Here is a 16,246-nt window from a genome sequence, read left to right on the forward strand (position 1 = left end):
TGTCTCCTCCCTCTCCCTCTCTGAGACTCTTCACTGCTCTCTAGCCCTGTTTTCCTAGACACCCTTTGCCCCAGAGGACTCTAGGACCAGCACTGTAGTTGCCAGACCAGACACATACTTCCCTGATCTCAAGACTTCTCTTCCTTACCCTGAGCCCAATGAGAAACTCATCCCCTGCCTATTTTCTATGCCCCCAATGACCTCCCAAAGGTACAGAGTCATCAAAAGAAAAGAAAGAATTCAAAGAAAAAGGGAGAAAGAAAAGTGGGGAAAGGAGTGAAAATGAAAGGAGACATGAAAAACTGGAAAAGGTAAACAGAGACAATAAGATCAGAAAGGAGATGGTGAGAAATACTAAAAGGAGAAAGAGACAGCGAGAAAGACTGGAAGCAGAGAGGCTAGCAGTAAGACAGGGAAGGAAATAGTAGGAGAAAGACCAAGTAAGACACAAAGACAGGTGCTGGCTGGGAAGAGAAAAAAAAGAGGTTTAAAAAAAAAAAGAGGGGAGAAGAAAGACCTAGGAAACAGACCTAGAAATAATTGGATCAGACACAATGTTGTTGCTGCAGTGACCAAGTATGAATCACCCAGTCTCACAAATACATACACTCTTCCTTGGAGACAATCACCACCACTACCCCCTTTTCCCTTATCCCTAAGTCCATGGTTCTCTCTGCATTGCCTTCATCCCAAACCCTCTGATCTCCTAGACTGAATCAAAGCTGCCTGTGGTCTAGTCAGGACTCTGCTCCTGAGCAGTGAGCCATGAAGGTGTGGGGACCCCTGCCAGGAAAGCTAGTAAGGGATCTAGGGTCCCTCTCCCCAAACCCTGACTTGGAGAGATGGGAAAGCTGGTTAGAGACTAGTAGAAACCTGAGATGATCTGGTCATAGGTTTAGATCTAGAAGAGGCCTCAGGGATCATAGAGTTCAACCTCTTCATTCTATGGATGAGGAACCTGAGAAATGAAGTATTTTGACCACTATCAGACAGCTAAAGCCCTGTCTGAGGCAGGATTGGAATTCAAGTCTTCCTAACTCAGATACAGTGTGATGGTGCTTCTCAAAGGATGGGACCCAAAATGGAGCACCTTCCACTGCTGAGGGAGAAGGAACGGGAGCCTTGTAGTATAATGAAAGGAATTTAGGAGAGGTCAAGAAGGAAAGACTCAGCCTTCACTCTCAGGGACTCCTAAGGGGCGAGGATAGTGTTCCTGAACTCAGAATAGACTGAGCAAAGTCTGACCAAAGACAGCTTCTGCCCTCCAGGAGTCCTCATCTAAGAAGACATTGTTTCTGTCTTTATAAATAAACAACACCAAATAAAAAACTATATTTAGCTTTATTACTTTAAAGGACAGAGTAACTGAAATTGGTCACCTGTGAGCTGCCTTCTAGAGGTCCTGCTTTAATGATTAAATAACAGTCTAGAATAATTAGAACATTAAAATAACCACTCAGCAGCTTCTATTTTTCACTTCCCCACTTCCCGAAGTCAGCTCCTCCTTCACCGTCTGTCAGATGCCCTACCACTCCCTCAGCCTCCCATGTCCATAACCTTGGTCTTATCTTTTCCCCAACTTCTCTCCAATCACTTACCAGGGCCTGTCATTCCACCTCCTAAACTAGCGTCCTGCTTTCTGTTTCCATTACAATCATATATTCGATAGATCTCCCATCTTCCACATACTCTCCCCAACTCCCATCCATCCTTCTCAGGCTGACAGACTAATCATTCTTTATGCACAGATCTCTTCAGGTCTCTCCTCTGCTTAAAACCCTTTTCAGAGGCTCCCTCTTATCCAAGTTCAAACATGAGTGCTTGGGCCCCTTCTAGTTCCCCTCCCCCCTCTTCTCTATGAATGCTACACTCTAGTCAAACCTGACCACTGTGGCAGAGGCTGCTTCTTTTTCTCCTCCCCTAGCTCCCCTAGTTTCTTTGTGAGGCTAGCCTTCCTTTCCCCCACCCCCCCTTGTTTTTAGTTTTTTGCAAGGCAATGGGATTAAGTGACTTGCCCAAGGCCACATGGCTAGGTAATTATTAAGTGTCTGAGTCTGGATTTGAACTCAGATATTCCTGACTCCAGGTCAGGTGCTCTACCTACTGTACCACTTAGCCACCCCTTTCCCCTACCTTTTAAAACAAATAGCTGCATTTTCTGTTTTGTACAAAACTTAAATGTCCCCTCTTCTAGGAAACCCAGATTTTATTTCATGGAACTTGCCCAAGGCCACACAAAGAATTGAGCCAGAATTCTAACCTAGGTTCCTGACTCCCAGGTCCAGGTTTTTCCTTCCACTAGATTTTTCAAGATCTCATTCTATCATCATCATCATCATCATCATCATCATCATCATCATCATCATCATCATCATCATCATCATTAAAAATTATAATCCTTATATCATCTATCTGTATAGGGTTCTACAGTTTGCAAAGCAGGTTATATTTGCTTTCTCATTTGAGCCTTATGACAATCCTGTAATCTCCATTTTACAGATGAGGGGATTGTAAAAGAGCTAAAGTCACTTGTCAAAGATAATAAAGCTTTGGGGAGGCTAGGTGGTTCAGTGGATAGAGCACCGGCCCTGTACTCAGGAGGACCTGAGTTCAAATCCAACTTCAGACACTTAATAGTTACCTAGCTGTGTGGCCTTGGGCAAACCACTTAACCCCATTACCTAGCAAAAACCTAAAAAAAAAAAAAAAAAAAAAAAAAAAAAAAAGATAATATAGCTCAGTCTCCTGACTTCAGGTCCAAGGGTCTCTATACAACATTGCCACTGAAGACTATAAAAGAACTTTATCCCTCTTTGACAGATGTGGAAACAGACTCATAAAAGTTCAAATTCTAGGTCCTCCATCTCCTAGATTCAGTTGCCACTATAGGGTGCTATTTCCCAGGAAGATTAAATGTCTGACCCTGAAGGAACTTCAGAGATCACTTAATCCTAAGGGTTCATTTTACAAATGGGGAAACTGAGGTCTCCTAGGAGCCAACCCAGATGATCTCAAAGATCCTTTCTGGCTAGGATATCTGATCTAAGCTGCTGATTTAAACTGCTGTAGCAATCAGGCCCTCCCAAAGTTTCAAGCTTCCTTCCCAATGGCACCTCTCATTCCCTTATCCGCATTTTAGACAGACCAGCTAGAGAGGCCAAAGGGCCCACCTCAAAGATCATATCTCACCCATCCCTCTGGCTCAGAGATCTAGTCAAGCATGGAAATGAGCAAAGGAAAGAAAATCCATCTGTCTCTCTGCTTCCCTTCCTCCTTTCTCTAGGCTCTTGAAACTTTAAAGAGTCTCGGCTGGAAACTGAGCCCAATTTCATTAAAGTTTAAAAGGCCCAACCCTGGTGGGGGAGGAGGAGGGAAATGGGCACAAAGTCAGCCCTGAGGTGGGTACTCTGGCTTTTACTTCTACAGGCTCTTCTCTTCGAGTCAAAATAGACATGACCTGGGCCAACAAATCAGAATTAGAAGACACCAGGAGTCATTCATTCCCTGCAAAAGAGAACACATCACATACACACACACACACACACACACACAAACACACACACACACACACACACACACAAATATACCATTTGTCTAGAGGTAGTTTTTAGTCACCACTAGAATCCAAAAAGTAGGAGACTGGTTTCTAGTTCTATTTCTTCCAATAACCTGCCTGTGATGTGATCTTGGGTAAGTAACTTCTCCCTTTCAGTGAAGCCCCTTCCAGTTCTCTCATTCTATGTTTGAAGTCTCTTCCAGCTCTTACATTCTATGATGGCTACAACTATTTTCTTAGCCAGTTTCTAGCATAAGCCCAGACCCCTCTCGGGAAGTGGTTTCCCATCCAAATCGGTACTCAATTCCATTCAATCAATCATTCTACAACTATTAACCATGCTAAGTACTTGGGGGGGGGGGAAGGGGAGGGGAGGGGAAAGGGATTAAAAAACCTATCTCACCCTAGGGGGACAATCCCCTCCAGTGAATTCGAACTGTGCAGGCCAGCTGGGAGCTTATGCCTGTCCTGCTTAACCTTGCCTCTCTGACCACCTAAGTGTGGCTCAAGCTCCCTCTCCGGTCTCCGTAGATCAGACCAGCAGCCAGCCTTCAATCCTAGCCACACCACTCAGAGCAGTACTTGATTATATTACCTTGTATTGTTTGTTAACTAATAACAGCTCCTGTTTCTACTAGAGTCCTGCACATTTACAAAGCTGGAGGAAGGGAGGGCAAGGCTTATCATATTCCCTTTTGTGAATGCAGGAACCATGGCTGAATTGGACCAGATCTGAATAGCTACAACTGGAACCCAGTTGAAAAGTCCCCAGACTTTTCAAGGCTTTCTGCTACAATCAGCTGCCTGTTATACATGCGGGAATCTGGTCTTCCCATGCAGGCTGTGAATTCTATTTTCTCCCCCTGCCCCAAAGACTGAGGCAGTGTCTCCTCTTCCTGTCTACCCACCCCCACAACATGTTGGCACTTAAACCAGTCCTCTTATTTACTTTTTCATTGTATGGAGGGGAATGATCTAGCTTAGCCAGTCATCCTTAACCAAACAGAGACCTCCACTTTTTTATAGAAAGGTTGCAAATTGTATTTTTATTTATTTTTTTTGCAAGGCAAATGGGGTTAAGTGGCTTGCCCAAGGCCACACAGCTAGGTAATTATTAAGAGTCTGAGGCCAGATTTGAACTCATGTACTCCTGACTCCAGGGCTGGTGCTTTATCCACTGCACCACCTAGCCATCCCCTAGGTTGCATATTGTAGACAAAAAGCATTTCATTTGTCCACTTGGATGGTTCCTGCAGCTTCCATCAACCTCCTTATTTTAACAGAGGAATAAAGAGAGGTCCACAGTAGGGGAGTTATTTGTCCAAAGTCACAAAGCAAGTCAATGTGACAGAGCTAGCTCTCAGGCATGCCTGGGAATTCTTGCCACTAAGCCACCACTAGGATCCAGCTCAGATCTTGGGCAGGGGAGAAACACGAACAGAAGGCAGTTCAGTTGGAGAGGAGATCAGTGAAGGTCTTCAAGCAGAGGATGGCTGTGTACTTTTTGGGGATGTCCTAGAATGCATTCCTACACATATCTGTTTCCTGAACCAGAAGAGGTCTGATGTCCCATCTATCTCTAGGACGACTTTCTCTGGGAAGGTGTTAGAGCAGAGGATTCAAAGAAAGTGTATCAAGAGAGAAAACTTTAGTCCAGGATTATAAGAGAACCCAAGAACCTCTTAGACTGAATGCCAGCACCTTGGCTCAGGTCTCGGTTCAGCCTTTCTCCATCATGGGACACCTAACCTCTCATGAGGATGCAAGCTCCTCAGGGGCAGGGACTGCTACCCATCTGGTGTCTGTATTCTTAAGACAGAGCATCAAGTACAGAGAAAGGGAAAAGAAATGGAAACAGGGACTAGTCTAGGGGTAATCCCCAGGGCATAGTGAGAAGTGAGGCTGAGAGAAAGTGGAAGAAGAGCCAGCAGGGAGTGACCCACCTCCACTAATCCTTAGGAGTTGACCACACATACCCAAAGATACACACACACACACACACACACACACACACACACACACACACACACATATATATTTTTTTCACCCCAGTCAGGTCAATCTAACCTCTAAGCTACCTCAGCCCTCCACACTTAGACATCTATAGGAATCATGTCTCTCCTTCAGATTTGGGGGTCCTCTAGCTTGGGGACCATTTCTCTACCAATTCTATGTCCTCTGAGAACAGGATCTCTGGATCTATTCCTGTCTCCCCATGAGGCAGCCTAATGCAAAACCTGAAACATGGAACCCAACATAATGAAATGATTGGAGCAGGGATGGGTGGAGGTATCTGGTGCTCTAATTTTATTAGTATAGTGAACTCTCCTCTGCCAATTTAGATAAACAACCTATGATATTAAGAGAGTAGCCTAGGTCCTGAGAAGGTAAAGGACTATCTCACAGCTAGACACCATCAGAGGAAGCTGGAGCTGAATGACAGCTATCCTGATTCAGAGAGGATTCTGTCCCTTAAGTCTCACTTGCCTCTATGAAGGATCATATAATACCTCATTATTTGGGGAAGGAGTATGAAATTTTCTCTGAATTTTCTATTAATAGCACCATCATCCCCAAAGGGGTGTGTCTGTGTCTGTGTGTCTATGGGGGGTATGTAGGGTTTGTGGTTTTGGGTTAAGACCGATCAAATCTCTGGGCCTCCATTTCCTCCCCCCAGTGCAATGGCAAAACTGGCACAAGTAGCTCACTTTTACAATACACTTGTATTCTAACATCCCTTCCTGGCTCCTGTAGCTCTGGAATTCTAAGACTGGATGAATCAAATGTCCAGAGGGTCAGAGATCCTAAGAAGGAAAAGAACAGGCTGACTAGGGCAGAAGAGGGGAAGGGAAGGAATCTAGGTGCCGTCCAGCTCTTAAAGGAGGGAGGACTTGGTGCAGTTTGTAGGAGCCCATTCAGGAGGCATTTTTCTCCTAAACACCTCAGGTTGGGGAAAGAGTTGTGAAAGGAGTCTAGAAAGACTGCTTATACATTAACCCAGAGCCAGATGGAAAGAACAAAGAAGAGACAGGTCCTTTGGTCTTGCCTCTGTTTACACTGGGGGGGGGGGGGGGGGGAATAGTGGGAGCTGCCCTACAGGTAAGTAGCAGCTGATTAGGAGTAATAGTTCAGGGGGGGAAGGGCAGGAGAGAGTAGTCCCAAATGCTCTACTACAACAAAGAATTGAATCCTACATGGGAAGTTCTTATCTGAAAGACCTAGACCTGAGGACAGCAGTCCTCTAACACAACCTTAGGGAACTGGATGGCACAGTGGACAGAATACTAGACTAAGAGTAAGGAATCTGAGTTAAAATCTTGTCTCAGATACTTACTAATTCTATGACCCTAGACAAGTCACTTAATTTCTTCCTCCTCTCTGTTTCCTCAACCATAAAATAATAGTATTTCCATGCGAGATTGTTGTGAAAATCAAGTGAGATAATGTTTGTAAAGAGCTTTGTAAAACTTAAAGTGTTATATAAGTGCCAGTTATTTTTATTACTATTATGTTCACTCAACTCTCCATCAGGCCTGAGCAGTCCCCATCCATTCACACATAATCATCTCTACTCTCTCTTTTTTTTTTTTAAGGTTTTTTACAAGGCTTGCCCAGCTAGGTAATTATTAAGTGTCTGAGGTCGGATTTGAACCCAGGTACTCCTGACTCCAGGGCTGGTACTCTATCCACTGCGCCACCTAGTCGCCCCCATTGCTACTTTCTTATGGAGAAATGAGGAGAAAGAACCTGAGACTACACTTCCGGAAGAAACCTAGGTTTGAGGTAAGACTGCTCCCTGTAATTCCCTGACTGTTTCCTAATCTATAAAATAAGCACAATCCTATTTGTAGAACAAATTTCATCACAGGGTTGTAAACTTCACAGAGGTAATTCAGTAATAATAATTTTGACAATAGACCACATTAATATTGTACTTTAAGATTTGCAAAATGACAACACATATTATCCCATTTTATCCTGCTACTATTATTAATCCCATTTTACAAAAGAAAAAACTAAGGCTAAGAGGTTCAGAAGTAAAGTTAGTCAGGACTCATTCTTGTTTTCTTTAATCCAAGTTAGACTCTCTGCTCACTAGGTCAAGAGGTCTATCATATCTCAGGGAGTTAAGTGACTTGCTCTGCTCACCAATGGCCTTGGCTGGGACTCAAAGAAGGAGACAGGAAATCTGGGGCCTGGTTCTGTGTCTTCCACTTATTGGATGACTCTAGATAGGTCATTTGTCTTTCTCAGGGCACTAATATCCTCACCTTTAAAATGAGGATGGTCATGCCTGCCTTGTCTGTCTTCCTAATCAATGGGAAAGTGCAGAAAAGTAAATCTTGATTCAAACTTCCTAACTTCGGGGTGGCTAGGTGGCGTAGTGGATAAAGCACCAGACTGGGAGTCAGGAGTACCTGGGTTCAAATCCGGTCTCAGACATGTTTTTTTTTTCCCCCGAGGCAAATGGAGTTAAGTGACTTGCCCAAGGCCACACAGCTAGGTAATTATTAAGTGTCAGAGACTGGATTTGAATCCAGGTACTCCTAACACGCCTCAGACACTTAATAATTACCTAGCTGTGTGGCCTTGGGCAAGCCACTTAACTCCATTTGCTTTGCAAAAACCTTAAAAAAAAAAAAAAACAGCTTCCTAACTTGAGCTGTCTAGAAATGCAGCAGTTTGCAGCTTATTGAGATAGTAAGTTTCCCATTAGATGATCACTTTTCAGAGATATTGTAGCAAGAATTCTCCATTATAAATGAGTTGCATTGGATAACTTTTAAAAGTGATACTGGTTCTGAGACTACATCATTCTATGAGGTCTACTGAAGTGATGTCAGAAGGACAATCCATTCAGACTACTACTTCTTTCCCCATCCTTGGGGGTCTCTAGTACCCTGGAAAAGATCAGAAAGTCTGGATGATAAAAAGGGCATCAGGATTCAGTTCTCCCCATTCCCTTCTTATACATATACCCATGTTAGGCCTACAGACCTCTTTTAAGCTACTTTAGTCACTAAAATCTGTCTTCTCAGGGAAGCTACAGAGGTCTGGCACAAGGCTTTGCCCAGTGCTCTCTTCTGCAGCAACATTCCTGCCCTCAGACCCCATGATAAGCCTAAATTAGTGAAGAAAAGAACCAATGAAAGCAAGCAGAACTGATGCAGACCAAGAGACATAGACAACAGGGCTCTAAGGACCATTCACAGGTCGGACGGTGATGCCCAAAATCAGTTATGGGATAAAAAGGAGGCTTGCACAAACTGCCCAGGGGGCTTCAAGGAAAGATTTGGTGCCCAGTGACAAAGAGCTACAAACATCCTAACAGTAATAGATCATACTGTGGCATAGACTGTCCACAATGTTTCCTCTAAGCATCAAAAAGTCATTGCAGTGGGGGTAGCTAGATGGGGCAATGAATAGAGCACTGGTCCTGGAATCAGAAGAACCTGAGTTCATCTGTGCGACCTTGAGCAAGTCACTCTTAACCCCATTGCCTTAAATAAAAATAAAAAATAAAAACAAAAGTCATTGCAGAGTGCAGTCCCAATCTAGCTGTGTGACCATGGGCAAGTCATTTAACTCCCCATTGCCTGGCAAAAACCAAAACCAAAAAAAAAAAAAGAATATAAGCTCCTTGAGGGCAGGAACTGATTGACCTTCCTTCAAGTCTGACACAGAGAAAGTCTTACAAAAAGAAGGCTTCTTTGATACATTGCTTTCCCAAAGCATGCCTTCATGTCCCATGTGAATAGACCTCCCTCCTTACCTCGGCCACTCAGAATCCTTAGCTTCCTTCAAGAACATGGTTCAGGCATCACCTCCTCCTGGAAGTTTTCCCTGATTCTCAGTCTCTCTTATCTTCATTTATCTGTTTAAATGTCCTATTCCCAAGAAGAACAAAGTTGCTTGCTTGGGGGGAGGAGGCTTATCATTCTTATCTTCATATTCTCCAGTGTGCAGCACGTTAGACAGCACTTTAACAAATGTCTAATTGAATTAACTGTCAGAAAGTCTTAAGTCCCTGCTAGATAGACTGAGGGCTAAACCTTCCATTTCCTCCAGCTCAAAGCACAGGGTTCTGCCCAAAGGAGTGATGATATCAGTTTTGTTGTAGTGAATTAAAATACCAGCCCCAGACAAGAACAGAAGGGATTGGATTAAGGGTTAGAAAAAAGGTTAGAAGTGATTCTTCTCCCCTCCTTGAAGCCCCTCCCAGCCCTGCATCTGTCCTGAGGGTCTTGAGCTCAGGCTGCCAGGGCTGTAGTGTCAGCTGCCCTGGTGGATCTCGGGAAAGCAGAGCTTTCCTTGGAAAATATTTGTTGAAATGAATTGTTCCTTCTATAGCCCCAAGTTCACAGGAGGAGGGTCTCAGACTCAGTTCAACCCAATAAATATTTACTAAGCCATTATTACGAGTAGGGCTGAGAACAAACACATCATGAAGTGTGTTTGGAAGTGGAGTAAGGCAGGGGTGGGAAGGTGGTGCAGGGTGGTGGAATGATGGGATCTGGATCAGGTCAGACTGAACTAAGGTCGATGAGTCCCCACCCCTCTGTTCCTTCTTCTGAGAAGAGAAACTAAGAGACATATGTATAGAGAGAGAACAAGATTCCAGAAATTAAGACCTGAAAAGGAAGGGAAGAGGAGAAAGTTGTTGCCTAGCTCTGAAATTTCACAGTAGGATGTACAGAAGGTACAAGGGCAGATCTCTAGGGAGAGAAAGGTAAACAAACCCTCTTCTGGGGGAGGGATAGGTCCTCATACTTGACAAGAGAGAATCACAGTCAAGCCATGAAGGTTGGAGTCTGCAAGAGCCCTGTGCCTGAGGCACAGGAGAACCTGGGTCAGCGCAATTTATGGCTAACCCTAGATGACTCCTCTCTGCACCATGGCCACCGTCTGCAAACTGCTGGGGATCATCTCCAAGGATCTTCCCAAGTCTGCCAATGTAGATGTTCTTTCTAGCTCTAACATCTTGCTTCCAAAAAGCCCATGACTATCCTTATTTCCCATTTCCTCTATCCTCTATCCCCTCAGCAAGTTGGACAATAGACTAGCCACCCTAAGCTTCCCCACCCACTTCTTTACAGAGAGCCAGTGGGAAGCTGCAGAGGTCAGGGTTGTCATTAGGAGAAGAATTTGGGGGTTCTTAATCTGGTTTATGTCATGGACCCCTTTGGCAGTATGGTGAAGCCCTATGTTCCCTTCTCAGAATCATAGTTTTAAATAAATCAAAATATGTAAGATTAGAAAAGAAACATATAGAAATACAGTTTTCAAAAACAAGACCCCAGAATTCAGACTGAGAAGCCTTGGGCTTGGGGAAAAGACTCAGGAGTCCCCCAGACATAGACAAGGCAAAGGTCTCTGCAGGCAGACAAACTTTTCCAAGATGATCATGAAATCAAAGGATTGGAACTGGAGAGCCCTTAATCCAACTTCATTTTACTAGGAAGGAAACCAAGTATCCTTTCTGAAGGGAAGCAGTTATTACTCTGCAGGGGAGCCGAGTATGGGGAATCCCTTCAGTTGAGAAGGGGGTATGCATGTCTGATCCCCAGGGAGAGAAAAGGTTTTGTGAAAGGAGAAAACAAGAGATATTAAATGATAGGAAAGAAGAAAGTTCCCCACTGGGCAGAAATAAGGGTCCTTGACATGCACACTCAGAAATAAACAGCTACCAACAGTTTCTAGTCCATAGAGTTCCCCATGTTACCAGCTGGGGGGGGGGGGGGAGCTGTGTGTGTGTGTGTGTGTGTGTGTGTGTGTGTGTGTGTGTGTTCCTGTGCATGCATGCAAAAAAATGAAAATAAAGGGGTGACATCTGTGAGCAAAGAGAGGCTCAAAGATTTGAACTCAACTCTCCAGACTCTGGGCAATACATGATTGATATAGGGTACTGTGGGGGGAAAAGAGAAACAAGGAGTCCCTGATCTCAGGGAGCCCCCCCATCTAGAATGTGAATACTACATCTAGAATGTGAATTCTACAAAGGAATATGCGCCCCGCCCCCCCCATCTAGAATGTGAATACAAAATAAAGCAGTTCAAAGAGCTACAAAAGGGTCAAAGGGGTGAATGGAACACAAAAAGCTATCCCCTGAAGATGAGCCAAGAGCTAAGGGATCAAAAGAAAAGAGTAAGAATCACAGACAGGCAACCCCTCCCTTCCTGCCCCCTGGAATAGTTCTACACATTCCAAGAAGCTAGGTTAATGAGAAGGAATATTGGGGCAGCTAGGTGGATAGAGCACCAGACCTGGAGTCAGGAGGAGTATCTGAGTTCAAATCCGGCCTCAGACACTTAAGAATGACCTAGCTATGTGGCCTTGGGCAAGCCACTTAACCCCACTGCCTTGTAAAAATCTTAAAAGAAGAGAGAGAAGGAATATTGTGAGCCTCCCCCCACTCCTCATCCAAATAATCACAAACCTGACAATTGTCAGTCAGTCCATAAGCATTTATTAAGCTCCCATTATCTGCTGGGTACTTATTCTATGCCAGGCACCCTAGCCCTTTTACATCATCTCCCCAGAGCCATCATACCCTGGGAGGTAGGTTATGGTAGGCATTGTTATCCTCATTTTAGAGAAGATTAGAGTGTGGTTCACAGGGTCCCAGAACTGGTATAGGACAGACAGGATTTGAACCCAGATCTTCCTGAACTGAGTTCTAGCCCTCTATCATCCATCTCCATAAAGCTTAGGGGTAGTCCCAGTTATTTCCCTGGGCCCTCAGCCCTGCATAATATCTCACAAGCTCCTTCCTAGAGCAGGCAGTCCTGGGGGGGGGGGGGGGGGGGAGGAGCCAACCCTTGAGGGAAAGCCAATAGCTGCAGAGAAATAATTGGAGGCTCAGCAATCCTCCCTCATGGCAACTTTCCTGGCTGAGCCACAGACAACCCCTGCTCTGCCCAGGCTGATACCACCAAGCAAAAAGAGTGCAATGAGCCTCTGCATGCTTGAGATGTCCGGTGGGGACACTGGGGGCCCAAGAGCTCCAGATGAAGGTGAGGGAGGGGATCAGGGCCCAGACCAGGAAAACTTGCTTTTGTTCATGGAAAGAGCTCCAGGGAACATTCAAAGAGTAGAGGAAACTCTGAGAGGCCATTCTGCCTAAGGGAAGACCAGGCCCAAGGGAGTTGGGGAGGAGGAGGTAGCCTAAGGGTGAGTAGGGAGGGCTGAGGGAACCCAGGGAGCAGCTTCTGGCCTGCAAGGGGGAAAAAAGAATCAAGAAATCTACATTCAAGTCCTCCCATTCTGACAGACCCGCCCCCCGCAATGTACAGGGCAAATCACTTCCCTTTTCTTACCCACCTGTAAAGTGGGTACACTGCTCCCTACTACAGTATCGTGTTTTGTAAACTCTAAGGCAATATGAAACTAGGAGTTATTGTTATTAAGAGAAGGTCTCAGGGAGTCAAGTGGAGGAGGGGGAAAGAACCCTGAGCTGGGAGTCCTGGTTTTACCATTCACTCAGTGTGACTGGACCTCAATCTCCTCCCCTGGAAGCTACGGAGAATCCATGCCCTCCCCTATCCAAGGTGTTGGGGGGAAAAGTGCTTTGTGAAATCATGAAGCGTTAAGAGAATGGAGAACGATTATCTGGAGGGAGAAAAGGCGTCTCAAGGAACGGAGACTAAGAGAACTGAATAGCATACTGCTGTGACCTGGCAAGGCCTCGATTTCCCCATTGATTTATACCTACTTATTGACTTTTAAATCCCTTCCAAGATTCTTCTAGCTCTAGGGTTTTATGAGTCAAAGAGATGTCAGGCCAGAGAGATCTGAGGTCGGGCCACAGAATTCATCTTCTCCCCCCGCCCCTCCTCCCGCTCCGGCAGGCCCCTTACCTTGATCTTGTGGAGGGGGCGATCGAGCTCCGAGGCCTGCACCCACACCCCCAGGCCGCCCTTGCTGTAGGTCAGGCTCCAGCCTGCTTCTGCCTCGCACTCAGCTCGGAAGTTCTGGAAGTCATGGTCATCAGGCACTTGCACGCTATCTCTGCCCAGCGCTGGTCGGGGGGCTCGGGGTCCGTCAGGAGCTGAGGACTCCATGGAGGAGGGGGGATCCCGAGGGGGAGGGCGTCCAGGCCCGGGTCCTGGGCCGGGCAGCAGCCTCCGTCAGGGCTGACTCAGCCGTCCCGGACCTGAAAGACCGGTTTGGGGGCCGGAGTGAGCGCGGGAACGCGGGAGGACGAGGACGGGACGCAGGGGTCGGGGCGGCGGCGCCGCGGGGCCCTGCGGCCGGCCAGCAGAGGGGCACAGCCCCTGGGCAGGCTGGGGCGGGCGGGCGAGGGGGCTGGGGGCGCCCCGGCGCAGTGGGGCAAAAACAGCCCGTAATGGGCTCGGGAGTCCGCACGGCCCCTACCACACCGCCCGCCCCCAGCCCGGGGGCGGACCCCGAGGGGCCCAGCCCGGGGACCCGCAGCGGCACCCCGACCCCTCCGGGGGCGGCCCCGAGCCCCCCCTGCGGGTGAGAAGAGCGGGGCCGGGCGCGTCTGGCAGGTGGGTCGGGAGGGGAGAAGGGGCGGGAGGGCGCCCGGGGGTGCGGATGGGGCCGGGCCGCGGGCAGTCTGCCACAGGGCACCCCGAGAACGGGGACCCGGCGCGGGGCCAGAAGAGCCCGGAGAGCGCAGGCTCGGGGCCCGGGAGGGCGGATCCGGGGGCCGGGGCGGCTCGGCGCCTCACCTGCTCCGGCGGCCGCCCGGCCCGGCCCGGGGTGCGAGTCCCCGCCGCCGCCGCCGCGCCTCGGCCGGGGCCGGGCCGCTGGGCTGGGAAGCTCCGGGCCTCGGCCCCCGTGCCCGCTCCCGTGCCCGCTCCGGTGCCCGCTCCCGGCCCCGCGCCGGCGCCCGCTCCCGCTGGGGTTTTTCCGAGCTGCGGAGCCCGAGCCGCCCGCCCCGCCCCGCCCCGCCGCCCCCGGTCCTAGCGCCGCCTCCTCCCGGGCCCCGCGGGGCGGGGAGCCCCGAGCCCCGCATCTTACTGGGGGGAAGGAGGAGGAGGAGGGGGAGGAAGATAGGAGTGAGAGGGGGAGAGCCGAGGAAGAGGACTTGGGGAGGGAGAGAAGAGAAGAGACTAGGGGGGACCCTTGGGGACTAGAGAGGAGGAGAGGCCTGGGGGGGAGGGAGAACTGAGGGGAAGGGGGACCAGGGGAGCACTGGGGGGGAAGAGACAAAGGGAGAACTGGGGAGGGAACAGGAGGAAAAAGGGGCGCACTGGGACACAGGAGGAGAACAGGGAAGGGGAAGGAGGGGAGAAAAGTGAAAGAAAAAAGAGAAAGAGGGAAGAGGAAGCGTTTTGGGGTGTAGGTTAGACCCCAGGGGTGTTGGGGTGTTGGGGGAGGGGAGCCGATCAGGAAATCCTTGGCCCACTTGAGTGAGGTCGGAGGACACTGCAATCTGCCAGGGCTCCTATAGGCTGGACCACTCCAAAGGCCAAGGCCTACAATAAATCAATAAATGTTAATATATATATATATATATACTTTCCTCTGGGGTATATCTGTCAAATTATCACTCCCATCTTTCAGCTTGAGGAGATGTCCAGGGAGAGGAAGGGACTTGTCCAAGGCCACACAAATAAAGGAGCTGAGCTGGAAGCCCCGTGGACCAGAAGGCCACCAAGATCCCTTGAGGTTCAGAAAAGGAGAAAGCACTCAAGCCACCACAGAGTCAAGGTAGAACTGGAGGCAGAGGTAGAACCCACATTACCCGGCTCCCAATCTAGGTATTTCCATCAAGTGCAGAGTGATTACAGAATCTATAGCTAGACTTCAGTGCAACAAACATTCTGAAGACCACCTTGATATCAGGGAGGTGATGGCATGACAAGCACATGAATTGTGCTTTAACATTTACTCTAGTCTAGCTAAAACTTTATTTCCTCATCTCTAAAGTCAATGAGCTAGTTTCCAGTGCTTCTAAAAGAAACCTAAGATTGCTGCTGCTACTAAATTCTGTAAAATGAGGATAATAGTACAAAGGGTTGTGAGAATCAAATCAGGTAACATGTAAAGCACTTTGCAGATCTTAAAAGTGCCAAATATACAGGCATGGTAGTAGTCATTCTTGTAAAAACTCACATTTCTGTAGCTTTTTAAGGCATACAGAGACCTCCAAAAAAATCTATTGCCCTACCTGGCAATAGGCAGGACAAGAATCATTCCCACCACTTTTCAAATGAAGAAACTGAGGCTCAAAGAAGGTAAATCTCACAGATCACATTACTAGTAAATGTAAATGTTGTAGTTGACATTTAATCTAGGTCTTAGAGGTCTCCAGTTCCAGCATTCTTTTCATTCTCCTAGGATGCTGAACAGAGCTAAAAAAGGAATCCTTGAGCCCAGCCAACCTTTCATCTTACAGAGTAGGAAACTGAGTCCCAGAAAGGGGAGGAACTTGGCCACTTGCTGAGCTTCTGATTTCTGGAATCTGGGATTCCTGGGCAGTTCTGTTCCACTGTGTGACCTGCAGAAGAGGACAGCTTCTAACCTTCAGTGAGCCTCTCCCATTCCCCCACCCCCCACCCCCACCACTCCCACTAAGGTCCTGGAAGGTGCAAAACTAAACAGGAACAGAAGCCTTTCCCAGAAAGCACAATAAAAAGACCAAGAGTGGCTGTGGCAGGTGCTCAGAAATAGCTAAATTCCTAAAGAGCTGTAGTCACCCAAGAACCCTGGATGCAGCTG

At 47.6% G+C, this 16,246-nt stretch overlaps 1 protein-coding gene and 1 non-coding gene across 2 annotated transcripts in view; both read right to left on the reverse strand.

Moving 5' to 3' along the window:
* Nucleotides 1-13,709, reverse strand: part of STARD10 (StAR related lipid transfer domain containing 10) — a 35,434-nt gene extending 21,725 nt beyond the window's left edge. Inside the window, exon 1 of the mRNA XM_074216800.1 lies at nt 13,414-13,709. Within this exon, the coding sequence (XP_074072901.1) occupies nt 13,414-13,617 (204 nt within the window). The 5' untranslated portion in view covers nt 13,618-13,709. The remainder of the gene's footprint in view (nt 1-13,413) is intronic.
* Nucleotides 4,512-4,627, reverse strand: LOC141510723 (small Cajal body-specific RNA 3). The gene has a single exon (XR_012475143.1).
* Nucleotides 13,710-16,246: the final 2,537 nt, after the last annotated feature.

This window comes from Macrotis lagotis, chromosome 1, assembly GCF_037893015.1.
Source record: "Macrotis lagotis isolate mMagLag1 chromosome 1, bilby.v1.9.chrom.fasta, whole genome shotgun sequence".
Classification (NCBI taxonomy): domain Eukaryota; kingdom Metazoa; phylum Chordata; class Mammalia; order Peramelemorphia; family Peramelidae; genus Macrotis; species Macrotis lagotis.